The sequence below is a fragment of the Natrix helvetica genome (assembly GCF_964273705.1).
Source record: "Natrix helvetica genome assembly, chromosome: 3".
NCBI lineage: Eukaryota > Metazoa > Chordata > Lepidosauria > Squamata > Natricidae > Natrix > Natrix helvetica.
Genome location: NC_138549.1, coordinates 40,442,357 through 40,461,618, shown reverse-complemented (window position 1 = coordinate 40,461,618; position 19,262 = coordinate 40,442,357). Strand labels below are relative to the sequence as shown.

General features: G+C 36.0%; 1 protein-coding gene across 2 annotated transcripts; it reads right to left on the bottom strand.

Moving 5' to 3' along the window:
- Positions 1 to 796: 796 nt before the first annotated feature.
- Positions 797 to 18,477, bottom strand: LOC309390280 (granulocyte-macrophage colony-stimulating factor receptor subunit alpha-like). Of its 2 annotated transcripts, none has more exons than XM_081949458.1 (10): positions 18,288 to 18,319; positions 15,194 to 15,307; positions 13,546 to 13,687; positions 13,279 to 13,451; positions 12,576 to 12,700; positions 10,015 to 10,047; positions 6,213 to 6,339; positions 2,931 to 3,024; positions 2,006 to 2,084; positions 797 to 1,339 (listed from the first exon to the last, which is right to left on the bottom strand). In XM_081949458.1, exons 2-10 carry the CDS (start codon positions 15,276 to 15,278, stop codon positions 1,259 to 1,261), a joined length of 939 nt encoding a protein of 312 aa, XP_081805584.1. In that variant the 5' UTR covers positions 15,279 to 15,307; positions 18,288 to 18,319; the 3' UTR covers positions 797 to 1,258. The 2 variants fall into 2 exon arrangements, with proteins under 2 accessions (XP_081805584.1, XP_081805583.1); XM_081949457.1 differs by lacking the exon at positions 18,288 to 18,319 and adding an exon at positions 18,348 to 18,477 and having other exon boundaries at positions 798 to 1,339.
- Between the last annotated feature and the right edge of the window lie 785 nt (positions 18,478 to 19,262).

Below are 19,262 nucleotides of genomic sequence, written 5' to 3'. Positions count from 1 at the left end.
GTGGCAGAGAAAGATTAGACCATGTGATGAACTTGTGGGTGTGGGGACAAGATCATGAACTTTCAACTGGGTGGAAACCTAGGAAGCTTTCAGATTTGGGTTTCCACAGATGTACCAACATGTTATTAAATTGAAATCATAAGGATAGCTCTGCCTTAGACGCTAGTATAATTCTGCATGATATTTGGAACACTGGCAGGCCCCTTATTTCAACCTTGAGCTACAAGTATTCTCCTTTGTTTTCAAGATGTATCTTGTACTATTAAATGAAGAACAGAAAACAAGGGTAAACAATCATTTTTTAACAATTCAAACATCCCAAGTATTCTACAATTCATAAGGCCAAATCTCTTGAAATGAGCATGCATGTTTTCTGTATTTAGCATAATTTTCAATGTTAAAACATGAAAATGTTAAAACATACAAAAATAGGAGAGTTTTTGAGTTAGTGTCATGGATGCCTTCATAAAATGCTTAGCATGAGCTTCCCACTCAGAACTGTAGTAATATTGCCACTTGGAAAACAATAACTTCCTTGTGAAACATCTATTCATAATAGAATGTTGCTATTTTAAACATACATAAATGCTTTTCTATAAGTTGAAAATTTTAGGAATCAAAATATACTTACACACAGACACACACGAACTGTACCATGAAAAATGTGCCACCCTTGGAAAAGCCAAGTAGTAACCAAATTATATTTATTGAAATATGAAAACAGACACATTGAAAGAATGAGAGCTTATCCATGAATGGACTTATCTTTGTGTATATATGGTACCTTCCCTTAATGATTGATCTGTCCAAAGTACTAACAGAATTTGCTTGTGCAAATTATCCCACATTCAAGTATCCACAGGGATTTTTTTTTTTAAAGTAAGTTGGTTCCCTTTGCACAGATGAATCTAGCCAGACCTGGGCATTTTATAGCTCCCGGGCTACATCCAGTCCTTTGGCTGCCCTTGTCTTTTATTTTGAAAGTGACTTTTTAAATTCAATGTATGTATGTGTGTCTGCATGCTTCTGTACCTTCACATAGTTCCACCCTCCCAGTTTCTCATGTGACACCTTGGAAAAATCAATTGCTTTAGTTCTTGCTTGACAGCCTCTAATAGCAGATTGTTATCTTAAATCCCACTGTCTGAATGTATACAAATGCATTCATGTTTTGAAAGAAATGGATAAGCCATACACATACACACAGGTTTTCTTTTACTACTTTATTAGAGTAGGGTTTTTTGTAGTGGACAATGCCTCATACTTTTGGGGAGATGGCAGCCATTTCTTCAATCACTGTTATTGATTCACCTGCTATTGGTACTGGGGTCACCCACTTCTAAGAAAAGAAAAGATCCTTGCATTAATTCCTAAAGGTCATGGTTATTTAATTTTCATTTCTACATCACAGCTCATTACAAATGCACATAACAAAACTCTTATTTTTCACTGCATATAAATTAGTCTTTCAACAAAGAACCAGGATGGTGAAGTGATGGTGAAGCTGTGGACTGGCACAGTGGAGGCTCAGGTTCTAGTCACCCATGAAAACATAAATTGGCTAATCACTGCTAGCACAACTGATCTCATAGTACAGATGTTGTGGGGGGTGGAAATAGGTAGAGAGAATAGGTGTATGCCCCCGTTGAATTTTTTGCCATTTGCCAAAAACCTGAGAGATTGAGGACAAAACACTTCTCTTAGGGAGAACAATTCCATGGCTTTGGGCTCTACAGGAAAACTATCCTGGGTACTAGATAACTGAATTTCTGGAACTAGCATAGATTCAAAATAACTTTTCTGTTAAGCTAGATTCATAATGGAAAAGGTCATTCTTAGATTTTGTCCTGAGTCATTTTGGATGCTAAAAGTTCATAGCTAAAAGTACATTCCTATTCTTAATGTAGATTGACACAAATTATATAAGCAGCATTACAATTATAAAGTAGGTTATTCATGTATACATAACATACTTTATAGATTATTTAGCATATTTCAAACCCACCTCCACATTCTTCTCATGTTGCCACATTATATCTTTTGGTTGGGGAACTGGATCAGTAAGTTTTTCCCATATGTGGTTCCTGTACAAAGAAAGATTTGGAGCATTATCCCAGATTCTTCACTTGAAATAACTTGTTATAGGTGCCTGAAAATGTGCAACAGCATTGACACAATATACTTTTAAAATATAAGACTAGTAATTCTGTGTGTTTAATGCTAACAATCTTACAGGGTCTGAGAACAGAACAGATTCTGTCCCAAAAAGTACAAAAAGCATTCTTTTGAACCTTCAGTAGCCCAATTGCACCAAAGGAAAAGAAAGAATAAAAAGGCAGTATATTAATTTTAAAAAGTTATCTGAGGTCAACAGCCAAGAGGAATTCTTACGGTGGGCAATTGGAAGCCAAAGTCATTCTGAGAAAAAAAGGAAGAAGATAAGAAGAAAAAGTAGAGGGAAATCAATAAAATAAAAATAAATAAAAAGACAAAGATACATTATCTGTTACAAAAACAGGCCTAAAGCAGAAGTTAGTTTTTTGTTAGTTATATCCACAGCAATCAGAAAAATGTACATTGCCATTTTTTAAAGATACTTATTGGTTTTGTTCTGCTCTTCTTAGAAGTAAATAAACCTAATAATTGTGTAACAATGCTTGTATTCAACCTATTTTTATCAGTATATTACATAAACAAGTTTTCTTTATTGCGGAAAGATACAAATTTAGTAAAGATTGCATAGCTAAAAACATCTATTCTTTACACCTTTCTCAATATGTGCCTCTTGTCTAGCTGACTGTTATGCTGAAAAAGTGCTGATTGGCACTTGAATTTAAAGGACTAGATTTATCAACTGCTAGGACAAAAAGATGTTAAAGTGAAAACTCTTTTCTGTGTCTGCATAACAATGAAAAATAATTAAAATTTACCTTTTACAAATCAAAGTCAAAAGCACAATTATTATTACGGTTCCAAGTACAGCAAAGACAAAAGGCAGTGTAGGGAATGTAGCAGGATCAGTACCTGAAAAAATAGCAGGCTTTAGTAGTCTTATATTGATTTATTTAAAGAGAAATTCAGATCCACTTGATTATATTGATCAATGAAGAAGCAGCCTTCAGAGCTCCTTTTTCTGGTGGGAAAAAATAGAAAAAGCAAAAAAAAAATACCCTTGACCCTATACAGTGGGGCAAAAAAGTATTTAGTCAGCCACCAATTGTGCAAGTTCTCCCACTTAAAAAGATGAGAGAGGCCTGTAATTGGCATCATAGGTAGACCTCAACTATGAGAGACAAAATGTAAAAAAAAAACACCAAACAATCACATCGGCTGATTTGGAAAGAATTTATTTGCAAATTATGGTGGAAAATAAGTATTTGGTCAATATCAAAAGTTCATCTCAATACTTCGTTATATATCCTTTGTTTTTTCAATATAGCTGTATATAAGTATAGTACTATCGATAACAGGAAAAAAAAAACAAATTGAACAAATTTTGATTTGTACATTTCTATTTAGGAAATAATGTACATATTGGCTGCTACTTTTTTGCAGTAGAACAAAATTAGTGCTTATCTAAGAAAGGCAAGTGAACCCTAAACAGAATTACAAACGTGTTCATTTTCATGTTTTCAGCCAACCTGTATCAGGTATTTTATAGGAAATTTCTCATTAAAATAATCCTGCAGTGGAGAAAATAAATGTAGCCTGTCAAATCTGCTGTGAACTTGGGGGATGGCAGCAGATTTTGGAGAAGGGAATGCTTTAACCTTTGTTTTGAAACTGGCTTTAGCAAGTAATATAATCTAGAATGATTTTCTCCCTCCATTTTTAGCAGTCGAATCACCTAGTCTCAAACTCAAAGTGTCATTAAAATTTGAGAGAAAAATTTATTATCCAAAAGGAGAATGTTAAATTTAGAGTTTCCTCATATGTAATCACTGGCTTCAGAATGGCAGATATGACCAGGTGATCAAAATCCAGTTTTTGTGTGTGCATTAAATAGAAATACAATGGCTAACTCAGGAATTTTGGGAGTTGAAAGTCCATAAGTCATAAAGGGGCTATAGTTCCACACCCCTGGATAGCTGGTGACTATCAATGTGGATGACATTTTGGATCTAAGAAAATGACACAACAAATCTTTTTATTGTTCTGCTACCATCAAATAATGTAAAAAGTATTTTAAAAAATGAATCTTTGACTCTCTCATCCATTATTTTCAGAATAAAGTTGATAAGGAATTAGGAATATTCATGGAGTAATTTTATTTTATGGTGATAATTTGTATTTAGAAATAAAATTATGCTTCTTATTGTTTACTATGATGGGATACAGCAAATATCTCTTTAGCATTCAAAGTGGTTATCATATCAATGAACAAAAGAACATTACATTGCAAACAAAAGGTGCCAGAAACAAATGGAATATCATGATTTTCATATTTTTTTTGTCATTTTTGGCCTGTATATATGTATATTCTTATAATTTGTAAAGATATCCAAGCCCATGTTACGTTGGTCATTAGATTTATGTCTATGGACATATATCATTTCATTTTTAATGTTAATTTTAAAATTTTCAACTTAGGAGTTAGGGGTCCAGATTTTATTACACCATGTTTCAAATGATAACACTTCTAAATCTTTATCAGAATCTGCCAATCACTAGTTTAACCATATAATGTATCTATCTATATATATATTTGGTGCCTTTGAGTCAATCTCAACTCCAGGCAACTACCTGAACTCCCTGCAGTTTTCTTGACAAGATTTTGGAAGTCATTTGCTGTTACAATCTTTTGGTTTCTAGCCTGGTGCCTTAACCAGCTTACCAGTTTGGGTCTCTATACATGCTGATAATAAGAGTATTGTTAGCTCGGGTAATGGAAAGGCACACACAGGCTAACGGTAATAACAGCTCTTTATTATAACAGAACAAGTATGAACAATCCAGCGAAGGTTGAGTCTGACAGCAGCCCTTTTATAGGGAGCTGTCAGTCCCTTCGACCAATGAGATTAAACCTCTGTTCCCGCCGGCACAGAGGACCTTGGTAGAAACCATTGTAACTGAAGCTGATATCTAACAAGTATAATAATAGTTCCAACATGTTACAGTGGTATATTCAAGAAATAAATTTAACCATGCTAATTGTACATTTATGACAATTTCTGGTTTTGTGATTGCGCTGGCTCTTACAAATATATTGGTTTACAATTATCTTGCCACAACCAATTCTCTAGATACCGTTCACCTATTCTTGCTCCAACATTTTGGTGAAAATTATTTGATAAAGGTGCCATTTTTACTATGAATGAGCATCTATGAAATATCTGTTATGAATTAATTTCAAATTAGTCCCTCCCAATGGTTTATACCAGTATGGATTTATTTGTTACAGTTCTATTCAAATATCAGTATCAGAAATGAATAGCCAGGAGGGTTTGTTAGGTTCAAAGCACTAGTCATTGTTAACTAATGTTCAGTGCTAAATTGGCACTAGATAATGGTCAACAGAATTCATGGGGAACTGGACTTGTTTTTCTTGTGGCAACACAAGGACTACAAACTGATGATGTGCTTTAGTTTGCCTTCCAGCTGTGCCTTCTCTTCTCCTACAATCACATTCGGTGACCTAAATAAGATATAATGATCTAAGTCTAAATTTAATAAGCTATTATACATTTTAGTTATCTTTTTTTTTTGAGTCTCTCAAATCAAGCATTAATTTTCACATTCTATTAACATCTTGTGAATTTTAATATCTTAATGAAAAACAATAGTGATTGCTGCCAAATGACCCTTGGTAGTGGAATAGTTGTTACCATGTTCTAATTTTTTTTACTTTAAATTGGAATTTTATTCACATAAACCTATTTTATCTGTAATAACTTATTTATTGCAAGTCTTCAATATAGTAGCAGAAATGATGGGGTTATTTAAACTTATTATCTCTAAGATTGTTTGCATTAAAAGCAGAACTCACAGTCTGAGACTCTAAAAATTTTGAGTTAAGTCCCGTAATGTTTTTAAACCTTCCTACCAAAGTATTTTGGGGAATTATCTAAATATATAAATATTATTTTATTTTTCAGTGATCATTTTGATACTAGGAAGCTTTTAACCATCAGCTGATTATTAGAATGTTAGCATCAAGAAGGAAAATTAATTAAAGGAAAAATAAAAATAAATTAAATTAATAAATAAATTACCAAACTCAATAGGTTCACTCCATTCTCCATTCATTTCTTTTGAAATTGGACATGTAATTTCTCCAAATGCGCGAATTCTCAAGATATATTTCGAAGGCTTTGGGAAATCATATGTTTTTTCTTTTACCTAAAAGCAAATTATTTATTTACTGGTACTTAAATTTTTGTTTGATGCAATAACAATGATCAGTATAAAAATACAATTGATTTTGAATCAATCACATTATATCGCTAAATGTCTATGGAGATTCTCAGACATCCAGGTCATGGTTATCCCAAAGATGCTTTTCAAGAGGCAACTGGACTTTTTGTTTTTTCTTTGAAGACATTTTGCTTCTTATCCAAGAACTTCTTCAGCTTTTCAGTTATTTTTAATTTACTCTACAGGTGTGCTCTATAGGAATTTGATGCTAATCTCAATGGTATTCTACCTTTGTGAGAAGTGAAATGTCTTCAAAGAAAATCCAGAAAGTCCAGTTGCCTCTAAAAAAAACCACCTTTGGGACAATCACATTATAGTTATTGTTTATTAATGAAAAGAAATATTGTAAAAGCTATTTTTTTAAAAATTTCAAATCTTGCTTCCATTTCCTTGTGACTATGAAATCTTTTAAAAAAATGAATTATGCAAAGAAAACAAACTGTTCTTTACTTCTGCTATTGAATTTTAGAACATGATGTTAAAAACCTGATATTACAGTAAAAAATAATAATAACTGCCCTATTTTTGCTCTTTATGCAAGAAAAGATGAGGGAATAGCATTATTACTTTGACTTATCAGAGTCTTTGAATTCTGATAAATCCTATGATCTAAGATTAGTGCATTCTGGAGTATTTGTTAAAAATTATCACAATTCCCACTGGGACCAAATGCAAGGGTTTTTTGCTTTGCTTCCAATTGGTTGAACAAAAACTATAAAAAGTGGAAAGGGGGGCGGGCATAACTAAGGCAGAATATCAGCAAATAGCTCGAGCATATAAAGATGAAGTAAGGAAAGCTAAGGCTCACAATGAAGAAAGGCTTGCTACGAAAGTAAAAATATAACAAAAAAGCTTCTTCCAACATGCTAAAAGCAAGAAAAAAGTTAAGGAAACAATTGGTCCATTGCTGGGAGAAAGTGGCAAGAAGATGACAGGCAACAGGGAAAAAGCAGAACTATTTAACTCATGTTTTGCATCTGTCTTTACACAAAGGGATAAAACAGTCCAACCTATCAAAAACAGCACCACAAAAATCAGATTAGGAACACAAGTTGAAATAGGGAAGAAAATTGTAAGTGAGCACCTGTCTACCCTAGACGAGTTCAAATCACCAGGACCAGATGGATTACACCCCAGGGTTCTGAAGGAAGTGGCAGACGAGATCTCAGAACCACTGAACTATATCTTTCAGAGATCCTGGAGCACCGGGGAACTACCAGAGGACTGGAAAAGAGCTAATGTGGTTCCCATCTTCAAAAAAGGGAAAAAAATAGATCCAGGAAACTACAGACCTATCAGCCTGACCTCAATACCAGGAAGGATTCTGGAAAAGATAATCAAGCAACGAATTAGCCTAGAAGCAAACAAAGTAATAGCCAAAAGCCAATATGGGTTTGTCAAAAACAGATAATGCCAGACTAATCTTATTGCATTCTTTGACAAAGTGGCAAAATTAGTGGACCAGAGGAATGTCGTCGATATAGTTTACTTGGACTTCAGTAAGGCATTTGATAAGGTAGACCATAACCTACTACTAGATAAAGTAGAAGAATGGGGGTTAGACAGCATCACCACCAGATGGATTCGTAACTGGCTTACCAACCACACTCAACGTGTAGTCTTCAATGGAACTGCATCTACATGGAGGGAAGTATGCAGTGGAGTACCCCAAGGCTCTGTTTTGGGCCCAGTACTCTTCAACATCTTCATCAATGATTTGGATGAGGGAATAAATGGGGAACTCATCAAATTTGCAGATAACACCAAGCTGGCAGGAATAGCCAACACTCCAGAAGACAGGCTTAAGATACAGAAGGATCTTGACAAACTTGAACATTGGGCACTATTTAATAAAATGAAATTCAATGGTGAAAAGAGTAAGGTTCTACATTCAGGCAACAAAAACAAAATGCACAGGTACAGTATAGGTGATACCTTGCTCAACAGTAGTAACTGTGAAAAGGATCTTGAAATACTGCATTCGGTTTTGGTCGCCATGATGTAGAATAGATGTGGAGACTCTAGAAAGGGTGCAGAGAAGAGCAACAAAGATGATTAGGGGACTGGAGACTAAAACAAATGAAGAATGGTTGCAGGAACTGGGTATGTCTAGTTTAATGAAAAGAAGGACCAGGGAGACATGATAGCAGTGTTCCAATATCTCAGGGGTTGCCACAAAGAAGGGGGGGGGTCAAACTATTCTCCAAGGCACCTGAGGGTAGAACAAGAAGCAATGGGTGGCAACTAATCAAGGAGAGAAGCAACTTAGAACTGAGGAGAAATTTCCTGACAGTTAGAACAATTAATCAGTGGAACAGCTTGCCTCCAGAAGTTGTGAATGCCCCAACACTGGAAGTCTTTAAGAAGATGTTGGATAGCCATTTTTCTGAAATGGTATAGGGTTTCCTGCCTAGGCAGGGGGTGGACTAGAAGACCTCCAAGGTCCCTTCCAACTCTGCTATTGTATTGTATTGTATTAAACTCATTATTCATCTCTAAAAAAAACTCCAATAAACCAATAATTAAAGTGTAGATTTAGAATATCTTCCATCTTCCAGGTTTAAGATGCAAAGTTTCCTAATTTAACAGCACACATTCATATGTTACAAGAAATGCCATACAAACAAGGAATGACACTTCACTGCTGTGCCTGTGGAGAACAATTTTTATTTTTATTTTAAACTAAAAATAAAAATAGGGTAGAAGACTATGGATTATTTCCAAAATTTAGAAGTCTGACACCTAAGGGGCTTGATGGGTACTTTTTATACTGTATATCAGGGGTGTTAATCTCAAGGCCTGGGGGCCAGATCCAGCCCATGGGGTACTTAGATCTGGCCTGTGGGGCCACCCTGAAAACAGTGAAGGATTGGCTCGCGGTGCTTCGGGCAGTGAAAATGGGCTCCTGAGCGCCATTTTTGGCTGCCATGACCTCCTGCAATCCTCTGCCAGTGACAACGGAGCTCTTGAGTGGCCCTTGCAAGCTCCATTTTCACTGGCAGAGGGTTTCAGGAGGCCATGGCAGTCAAAAATGGAGCTCGGGAGCCTGTTTTTGCTGGCAGAACACTCAGGCCACCACAGTCAACCCCGACAGGAGTAATGTCGAGCTGGCCACGGCCACTCTGGTCCCTCCACCCCTACCCCCCAAGGTCAAACGCAACCCTGATGTGGCCCTCAATGAAATTGAGTTTGTCACCACTGCTGTATATGATTTTCTTGGATTACACTTTGTTCCTTCTATATAAAGAGCATAATGTCTGATTTTCTGTATAAAGAAAATAACTGAACTATATATCATTCTGACCACCTAATTTTAAGATGTGTATGTCTACTTCTCCCTTCCTTAGCAGCAGTTTCCAATGAAATTTCTTGTGGTGTTATATTAGTGTTATTCTGCCTATTTTTATTTACAAAAAATATATATTTCTGTTGAAAAATGGAATTCTGCCCAACTCTCAATTTTGTTCATGTATCTCTTCATATTTAGAGTTCTAGGAAAATTTTCAACAGTATTTTCCATTTTGGACCAAATCTGAATAGTAATAGCAAATCTAGACAGAATGAGATGATGAAACAAATGGCAATTTATTAGATGACAACACTTACATTGATGATTGTATTCTTGCGTTCATCCTTGAAAATAAAGGGGGGAAATAAAATAGTTACTAGTATTGATAATTTTGTCCTTTTCTAAACTGGTATACATTTCCCACAGTCAGTTGTTTATAGCAATTATAATAATAGTTGAACAGCGTAGTGAGAAGAACATATTGGGAAGGAAGAGTATTTATTTACTTTCCCTTTACACACTTTTATTTATGTTATATTAGAGGCAACATTTCTTTGGAGACATTCCTACATTTAATTTCTGAATGAATTATCATCTCTTCTTGCAGCCCATCTGGTGTTATGCTGTTGAATGAATTATGTCCTCATTTCTTACAAGTATTGTACAGGTAATCTTTGACTTACAATAGTTCCCTTAGTGATCGATCAAAGTTGAAACACCACTGAAAAAAGAGACATGACTATTTTAAATATGACCATTGCAGTATCCCCATAGTCACATGATCAAAATGCAAGCATTTGGCAACCGACTCATATTTATGGTGGTTGTAGCGTTTCCAGGGTCATGTAAATCACCTTTTGCAACCTTCTGACAAGCAAGGTCAACGGGGAAACAGTCTCACTTAACAACTGTGTTATCAACTTAATCAACTGCATGATTTACTTAACAACTGTGGCCAGAAAGGTTGTAAAATGAGGCAAAATTCATTTAACAACTGTCTCATAGCAACAGAGATTTTGGGCTCAATTGTGGTCGTAAGTTAAGGACTATATGTATTAGAGAAGCACTAGCCAGTTCCTCCATGCTCTTTGCCCTAACAATTTCATGCCACTGCTCTACTTCTTTGCTAACTATAAAACTGACCTTCATTTTTCCTCCTAACTATTAGAACTCATTTATATTAATTACTTCTCATGTTAAATTATGCAAACTGGCCCATAATCCTATTCCGATGAGCATTTTTGTCTTCCTACATCATCACTTGCATAGAGTTAACCTATACATGTAGGCAACCGTATTTGATTTATACCATAGCCCCATCTTTCTTGGTTAGCAAATACTCAAAGAAGGTAATACAATATAAAAACGAAAGCTAAATAGATGGATTACAATATTGAAATTAGAGCTGAAATGAATCAGGACAGATGAAAGAGGTACACACTGACAGAGTTTCTATGCATCAATAGAAAACTCTTCAACACACAAAACATTTCCGTCAGAATCACACATTGGGAAGCATTCCTTCCAGTTGCTTTGCATAACCTAGTTGGCAATCAATGCACTTCTAGTGCAAGCATCTTTGTACTAATTAGTACAAGAGAGTGATTAATATTCCTAACTTACCTTGGCAATAGATTTAGTCTATTTTATAGGTCAGAGTGCCTGGTGGGTAGAAAAGCCCGCCTATTGCTTAGAGCAGTGGTTCTCAACGTTTTCCTCACCATGGACCCCCTTTAAATACCTTTTGTGGCCAAGGACCATGGCCATGGACCCTCAAGACTTAACTCAAGATTTAAATCATAATATTTCTTCAAGTCTTCCTGGATTCCCTGTGACAACATAGTGGACCCCCAGGTATCTGTAGACCACAGATTGAGAACCACTGGTCTAGGGTATTTGGGACAATAAGAGTCCCTACATCCAAGTATTTCTGGGATGTTTACCCTGTCTTATTCCTGTACAGGTATATATGAAACTATGAAATAGCACTCCTATATTCTTTAAATATAGGGACACGGTGGCTCAGTGGCTAAAATGTTGAGCTTGTTGATCAGAAGGTTGGCAGTTCGGTGGTTTAAATCCCTAGTGCCGCATAATGGAGTGAGCTCCCGTTACTTGTCCCAGATTCTGCCAACCTATCGATTCGAAAGCATGTAAAAACACAAGTAGAAAAATAGGGACCACTTTGGTGGGAAGGTAGCAGCGGTCTGTGCACCTTCGGTGTTTAGTCATGCCAGACACATGACCCCGGATATGTCTTTGGACAGCACTGGCTCTTCAGCTTTAAAACAGAGGTAAGCACAGCCCCCTAGAGTCAGGAATGACTAGCACATATTTGTGAGAGGAACCTTTAGTTTTATTCTTTAAATCAGTGACAATAATAATAATAATAATAATAAATATTTATTTCTTAGCCGCACCCTCTCCCGAAAGACTCGGGGCGGCGTACAATAAAACATAGGAAATAAATATATAGACAGACATACATATAACAAAAACATATACAAGACATATACAAGGAGGAGGTGAGCTGATGAATAAAAACAATTAAAAGCACAATGTTTAAAAACCCCTAAATAATTGAATACAATTAAAATACCCCAAATAAAAAACCTGTCAGGAGCGATATAGTTGGATCAAAGTTGAGCCAGGCCCGCTACTTGAAATAGGTGGGTCTTGAGCTTTACACGAAAGGAGCGGAGGTCAGAGGTATTCCTAATATCCGGGGGGAGGTCATTCCACAGGGCTGGGCCCGCCACAGAGAAGGCAATCTTTTCAAAATTTGAAATATTTATTTTCCTATAGATGCCATTTTCAAGTCTAAAAATCGACATTAGGCTGGCAAGGAAATTTTTGACTTGTTGGTTCTTACCTTTATTTGGAACACAAAGCATACACTTCCATGTTTACGAGAGTTTGGAGGAGGTTCCCACTGGACTCTACAATATAATGGTAAGCTACAATCCACAGTAATATTTTGGGGAGGTCGAAACTGTTCTGGAAGGAAATAACCAACACTATAAGTAACAGTTGAACACCGAGGAAATCATATACATACAGACAAATATAAGCAATGAAATACTTTGAGAAGAGATAAACAAATTGAGCACAATTTCTTGAGCTCAAATTTGGTAGATATATTTGATTTTCTTTTTTCTTTTTAGTTCTTTCAGCCTCTAGATCATGGGTGTCATACTCACGGCGTCACGTTACCATCATGTGACATATCTCAATGTTTTTATCCCTTCACGGAGCTGGGGTGGGCCCAATGGCCACCAGTTTGACACCCCTCCTCTAGATCAATGAAAATTAATATTTAAAAATGAAAGCCTTGTTCTTCTCACTTATCGCAAGTGAGAAGATGAATTACCACATATGCTTTCTTCACAAAAAGATGCAAGACTATTTTTTTAATGAAATGTTAGACCTGTACAAAAGGAAAGTCCCTTATAACCCAGCTCCCGGTATCAATAATTTGGGGCATATCATACTTGACCATCTTCTTATTTCAAGATATCTGGTATAACATGCTTCTATTATTATTAGTTGCAAACAGATTCTCCCTTTTTTCTCACCTTTGTTATGAAGTCGAAAATTATCAACATATGACTGAATTGGAGATACGCTGCTTGAGCCATTTACTGTAATATACACGGAATATGGACTTGCTATCACTTCAGGGAAGTAGCAACCAAGGTGTCTTTTGGATGAGTTATTGATGTAATGTGGACACTCATTATATGTAGTCCTGTTTATACCAAAAGAATTTTATTTAAAAGCTAATCAAACACAATATATTTTCAAAAAGATTTTTTTTAGTTTATTAAATGAAAATGTATTACTTGTTATATGCTAAGTACATAAAATACTGGGTGTCTGGAGGAGCATTTTTGCCAGCATTCCAAGTACAATTCATGGTAGGATTCTTAAATGTATATGAGCGAAGTATACAGTCAAAGTTTTCAACCGATGTTCCATTCATACCTAGAAATAGGTAAAATTGAGAAGTTAAATATTCAAGGCAATGTGTTATTTTATATAAGGATCAATATAAGCTTCAATCCTTTCAATGAACTCCATTAAAACATCTGTCACTTTTTGTCTCTCTTGATTGATTGAAGCTGAAATTCCAAAACTATGCAAAATTATGATTTCTTACAAATATTTTATGCCATCTGATCATATGACTCCTGGTAATAGGATATCTGAATTTTGATTCGTTTTTTAAGAAAGAATGGGGATAATTAATACAGGAAAATCAACTTAATTTTCTGGCCATTGTTGGATATAAAATACATTCTATTCCTAGGCATTGGCATTGAGTCTTTATTGATTAGCCCTTGGGCCATATCAAATTGCAAAATTCCGGAAACAAATTATTATAAATTCTTTGTGTGTCCAATCACACTTGGCCAATAAAATATTCTTGGCAGACAACTTCAAACCTCCTTGGGGAATAGCTATGTAAAAGAAACAGGGACAATACAACATTTTCCGAAATGCCATCTTAACATTATGGCCAGATCAAGCGAGATTAATATTAAGGCAAAATATTTTAGATATGGAAGGCCAAACAGAAATCACTGCTTTTTCTCACAATATAATAACCAAATTCTAGTGCCTAAGCCAGTTTCACATTTACATCATATCACAACCTCCAAATTCAGTAGAGCCTCATCTGTGGTGTGATTTAATATTCTTCCCATAGCTGTTTTGGAAGGGAAATATAGGAAAACCTAATATGAAACTTGACACTACCCCTCTACCCTGAGCATCATAGAAACTACAGCTCATGTGTTTCTATGTTGACATTTCTGCAGGGATGTTTGCCAACAGTTAATTACCCTTTTAAAGATTTCTATGGTACTCAGGTAATTTTTACTTGTATTTGTCAGGCAATCAGGACAACTCGATTCCTCTAAAAATAGCAAAAGTTTGCTACATTATGTGTAAGCTTCACTCAAAATGCTTTTGATGTTAGGGGTTAACTTTGGGGTTTTTGGGGGTCAATGACTAAAATAAGGTTTCTGTCTATTCTACTAATTTATGTGTGTGTATGTGTTTGTGTGTGTATGTGTGTGTGTTGCATTTGTGCTAAATAAATAAAAGGAGACTAGTATAGATCTATTTCAAGCTATTTAGCTCTCATCAGCTAGCCATACCCTTACTTTCCCAGTAAGGGAAAGTCTATACTAGTCTCCCTTTATTTATTTATCAGCACAAATGCAACACAAATGTAACAAAGGCAACATAAAAAAATGGCTTTCTGCCGGATGGCTCCTAGGGTGAACCGAAAGACAGAAAAGGGAAGCAGTATGCTCCCTCCCATATTTGGGCATACCAGAGGTTGTGACACAATACATACATACACATGCACACACACACACACACACACACACACACACACACACACACAAATGCACGCGCGCACGCACACACACACACACGCACGCACACACATATATGTATATATTGAAAGAACATATTTACCTTGCTCCTTTGGCAAAGCGACATGTAATGTAGAGCAGAACACAATGAGCCAGCTCATGTTACTAAATCCCAGAATGGTTACCATTTTATTTTCTGTATGTGCAGGAATTAATTCTAGAACGGAAGAAATTAGCTGTTTATTTGTAAAAAGTTTCAAAATCTATACATTGTTTAATTACTTTGTTAAATATTGCATAAAACATGCAATATTTGAATCAGTCCAAATGGAGTTTTCTGTGTTGGACAACAGGTTATAACTCTTTTCAAGGCATTAGAAAATGAAACATAGTTTTAATTATATCAGCGGCTCAAAAAATTATATGACCCCACTGTTTTATAATGTGACAAAATGTGATGTAACTACTTCCAAATGATCCCCCCCCCAAAAAAAGAACAAAATAAAGCTTTATTTATTTATTTATTTATTTGTTTGTTTGTTTGTTTGTTTATTTATTTATTTATTTATTTATTTATTTATTTATTTGAACTTGTTAGTCGCCCCCTCTCCCCACAGGGACTCGGGGGGACGTACAAAAGCAACAATCAAAACAGTATCATATAGAGGAGGTAAAAATAAATAAATAAATTACAGTGCTTAGAAAAAGTTAAAACCCCAATAACATTAAAAATTTAAAACTAAAATTAACAGTTAAAAAATAACCAAGGGGTGGAGAAGCTGTAGAGTTATGCCAGGCCGGCTAGTCGAAACAGGTAGGTCTTCAGTTTCATACGGAAGGAGCGGAGGTCAGTTGTTGTCCTAATGTCTGGGGGGAGGTCATTCCAAAGGGTAGGGCCCACCACAGAGAAGGCCCTACTCCTGGGCACCGCCCTCTGACACTCTCTGGAGGACGGCACCCGGAGGAGTCCCTCTCTGTGTGAGCGAATGGGTCGCAGGGATGTATGGGGCAGGACACGATCCCGCAGATAACTAGGCCCTGTGCCATGGAGCGCTTTGAAGATGGTGACTAACACCTTGAAGCGCACCCGGTAGGCCACAGGAAGCCAGTGCAGCTCGCGCAGGAGAGGTGTTATATGGGAGAACCTCGATCTCCCCATAATTACCCGCACGGCTGCATTCTGGACCAACTGCAGTCTCCGGGTGCACCTCAAGGGGAGCCCCATGTAGAGAGCATTACAGTAGTCCAGGCGAGACGTCACCAGCGTGTGAGTGACTGTGCGCAAGGCCTCCCGGTCCAAAAGGGATAATAGCTGACTTGAAGAAATGCTACTTTTGATTTCTGGACTTTAAATCTTGCATATCTTTAAAAAAATGGGGAGAAAGAAGGAATTGGAAAAGGCTAGCAAGAGATTGAATTCAGCAATAGAAGCTGACCTGCAATATTTTTGTGTTTACTTATTAAGCTTCCAGTTTAGTTAAAAGTCTGTTGTCCTATTTAATTTTTCTTTTTTTACTTTCAGTTATTTTTTATACTTTCTGGATCATCTAGTTTTAAAATATGCTTTCTCCATATCAGTTAAATGAGATTTATTAGCAGCTAAATAGAGGGGATCCTTCAGATAGTTGTCATTTAGTTACCTTCTACATTTCTAAAAGTACAATTACAAGTACAATTCCCAGATCTGTGCAGGATAGTGAGATAAATGCTAGCCTGATTTACTGTCTGAGACTGAAACCCCAAGTTACAGAAATTCTGTTTGGAACTTTTTTATATCCCTACCTCCTATTACCATAAGAAAAAAGAGGGTATCCTTAGCTGCATAATTCTTCAAATAGGTCTGGTGTCTTACAAATAGATAAGATAGGTATGTATCCAGTATACATTTGAATTAGTCTCAAGGGCTGAATAAGTCTTTACATTCACTATGAGCTATTCACAAGTATATGAGTATAGGATTGCAAAATTAAACCAAAGTTTGTTCAAAGAGTTTTGTGGTTGTTAGTTGCCAAGTCATGTCCGACCCATCGCGACTTCATGGACAACATTCCTCCAGACATTCCTGTCCCCTACCATCCTCTGGAGTCCATTTAAGGTCACACTTATAGCTTCGGTGACTCCATCCAGCCACCTCATTCTCCGACGTCCCTTTCTTCTTTTGCCCTCAATCTTTCCCAGTATTAGGCTCTCCTCACAGAGTTTACTTCCAAGCAAAAATGCATGGGATTTTACATGAACAGTGACAGTAAAGGATATCTTAATAGAATGCATACTTTAAAACCCCTTAAATTACCAAAAATATTTTGCAACATATATACAGTATAAATATAGTCTTAAATAACTCAACTGCAGAAAATTCAGCAACTATTTAGTGTTATTCCATTTCTTAATTCTGATGAATATAGCAAATGATAATTATAATATGTATAATAAGAAATGGAAAAATGTTCTAGTTACCATCTAATATTTGAAAATAAGTATACCAAGGCAACAGTCAAATGATACACATTATTTACTGTTATGGTTTCTTTTGAATAAAGTATATGCATAATAAAGTATAGATCCAGTCACATACAGTATATGCAGTCATAGAGAGGGTAACATTTATAATATGATAGCCTTTGAAGTAAAGAGGAAAGATAGGGGAGTCTGTCTGTTTAAGGGAGAATAGTTTTTCAACTGATGGAGAAAAGAATATCAGGGCCATTAAGACTGACAGAAAGATAGAAGCATGTGTACATTATAATGAGAGAGATTTGGGAGGTGTAGAAATCCCAGATTACTTTAGATGATAAGGGAATGAGAATTATAATTGGTGGAGGTATGATAGCTGTCAATTTCCATGCTAAAGAAAGGGAAAGAAAGTGTAGTAGGTAAAGATTTAGCCAGGGGTGGGTTGCTGCCAGGATTACTGCCGGTTCGGTGCATGAGCAATTTTGCTCCGCATGCATGCACAGTTGCCCATAAATAGAACATTAAAAAATGAAAAAAAGAACATGCTGTGCCAACCGGGGGACCGCCACGTTCAGAGGCGTGGCAGGCCTGGGTTGCTGCCAGTTCCAGCGACCCTGGCCAGCAAACCACTACCAGTTCAGCGAACCGGTCCAAGCAGGTAGGAAGCCTCCTGTGGTTTTGACTATGAAGATAGTCTAACCATTAGGCTTACAGTTAAGCAATAGGTTTTAGTGTAAACTTACCTGAAATATCTACTTATCTGTTCTCATCTAATTATCTTCTGGATGGAGAGTTTTACTTACCTTATTATCTTCTCAGGCCTCAAGGAAAATGTTGTTTGAGGGAAATTGTAAGAACACAGTTGTAGAGAATACAGATTCTTGTTCTCAGAATCAATCTTACGTCAGTAAGTTCCTGCTTAGAAAAAAAGGGAAGTTGATTAAAGTTAGAGTTGAATTCTTTTGTTTCTTTTTCTGTGGGCTATGGAGATGTATATATATAAAAGGCCCAAGACTGAGGAAGACACATATCACCCATTGGGTGGTATATGTATATTGTATGTATATGTATGTACAGTATATAAAATGTTTTTTCTTAGGTGCATACATAAATTGAAGTCTATTTTAATTTCTAATTTTGATCACAATTATATGCATACATTAATTATATGCATACATTATGGATATATGGATATAAATGACCCAAGACTGAGGAAGATACATACGTATATGCATAGTATATGAATATGAACGTACAGTATAAATGTTTTTTTCTTAGGTGCATACAACTATTAAAAATGTCATGACAATGGTCTAAAATTTGCCTGGATCCTTTCATAGGCCATTGTAATTATTCATAGTACTTCAAAAAGCAATTTACTGATATCCTCCAGGCCTGCACTGGAACAATGGACTTCTTAACTAACAAATGGCAACTCTCTTCTTCTGGTGTAGGAGGACCATACTGAAAGCTGATGTAACTTGCCATTCTCTTATATTTAGTTCATAAGCAAGAGAAGAATGCTCGAATGACAACATGTGGAGGTCACAAAAGTTTCAATCTTTTTAGTGACCCATTCAATTAAACCAACAAATGGTTACAACCCACATTAAAGTAACGATTACAACATTGTTTACTTTTTAAAATTCTCAATCAGGGAAGGTCTCACTGCGCAAAAAGAAAACAAAAAATACAGAATGTGACAGTCAAAAAGAGAT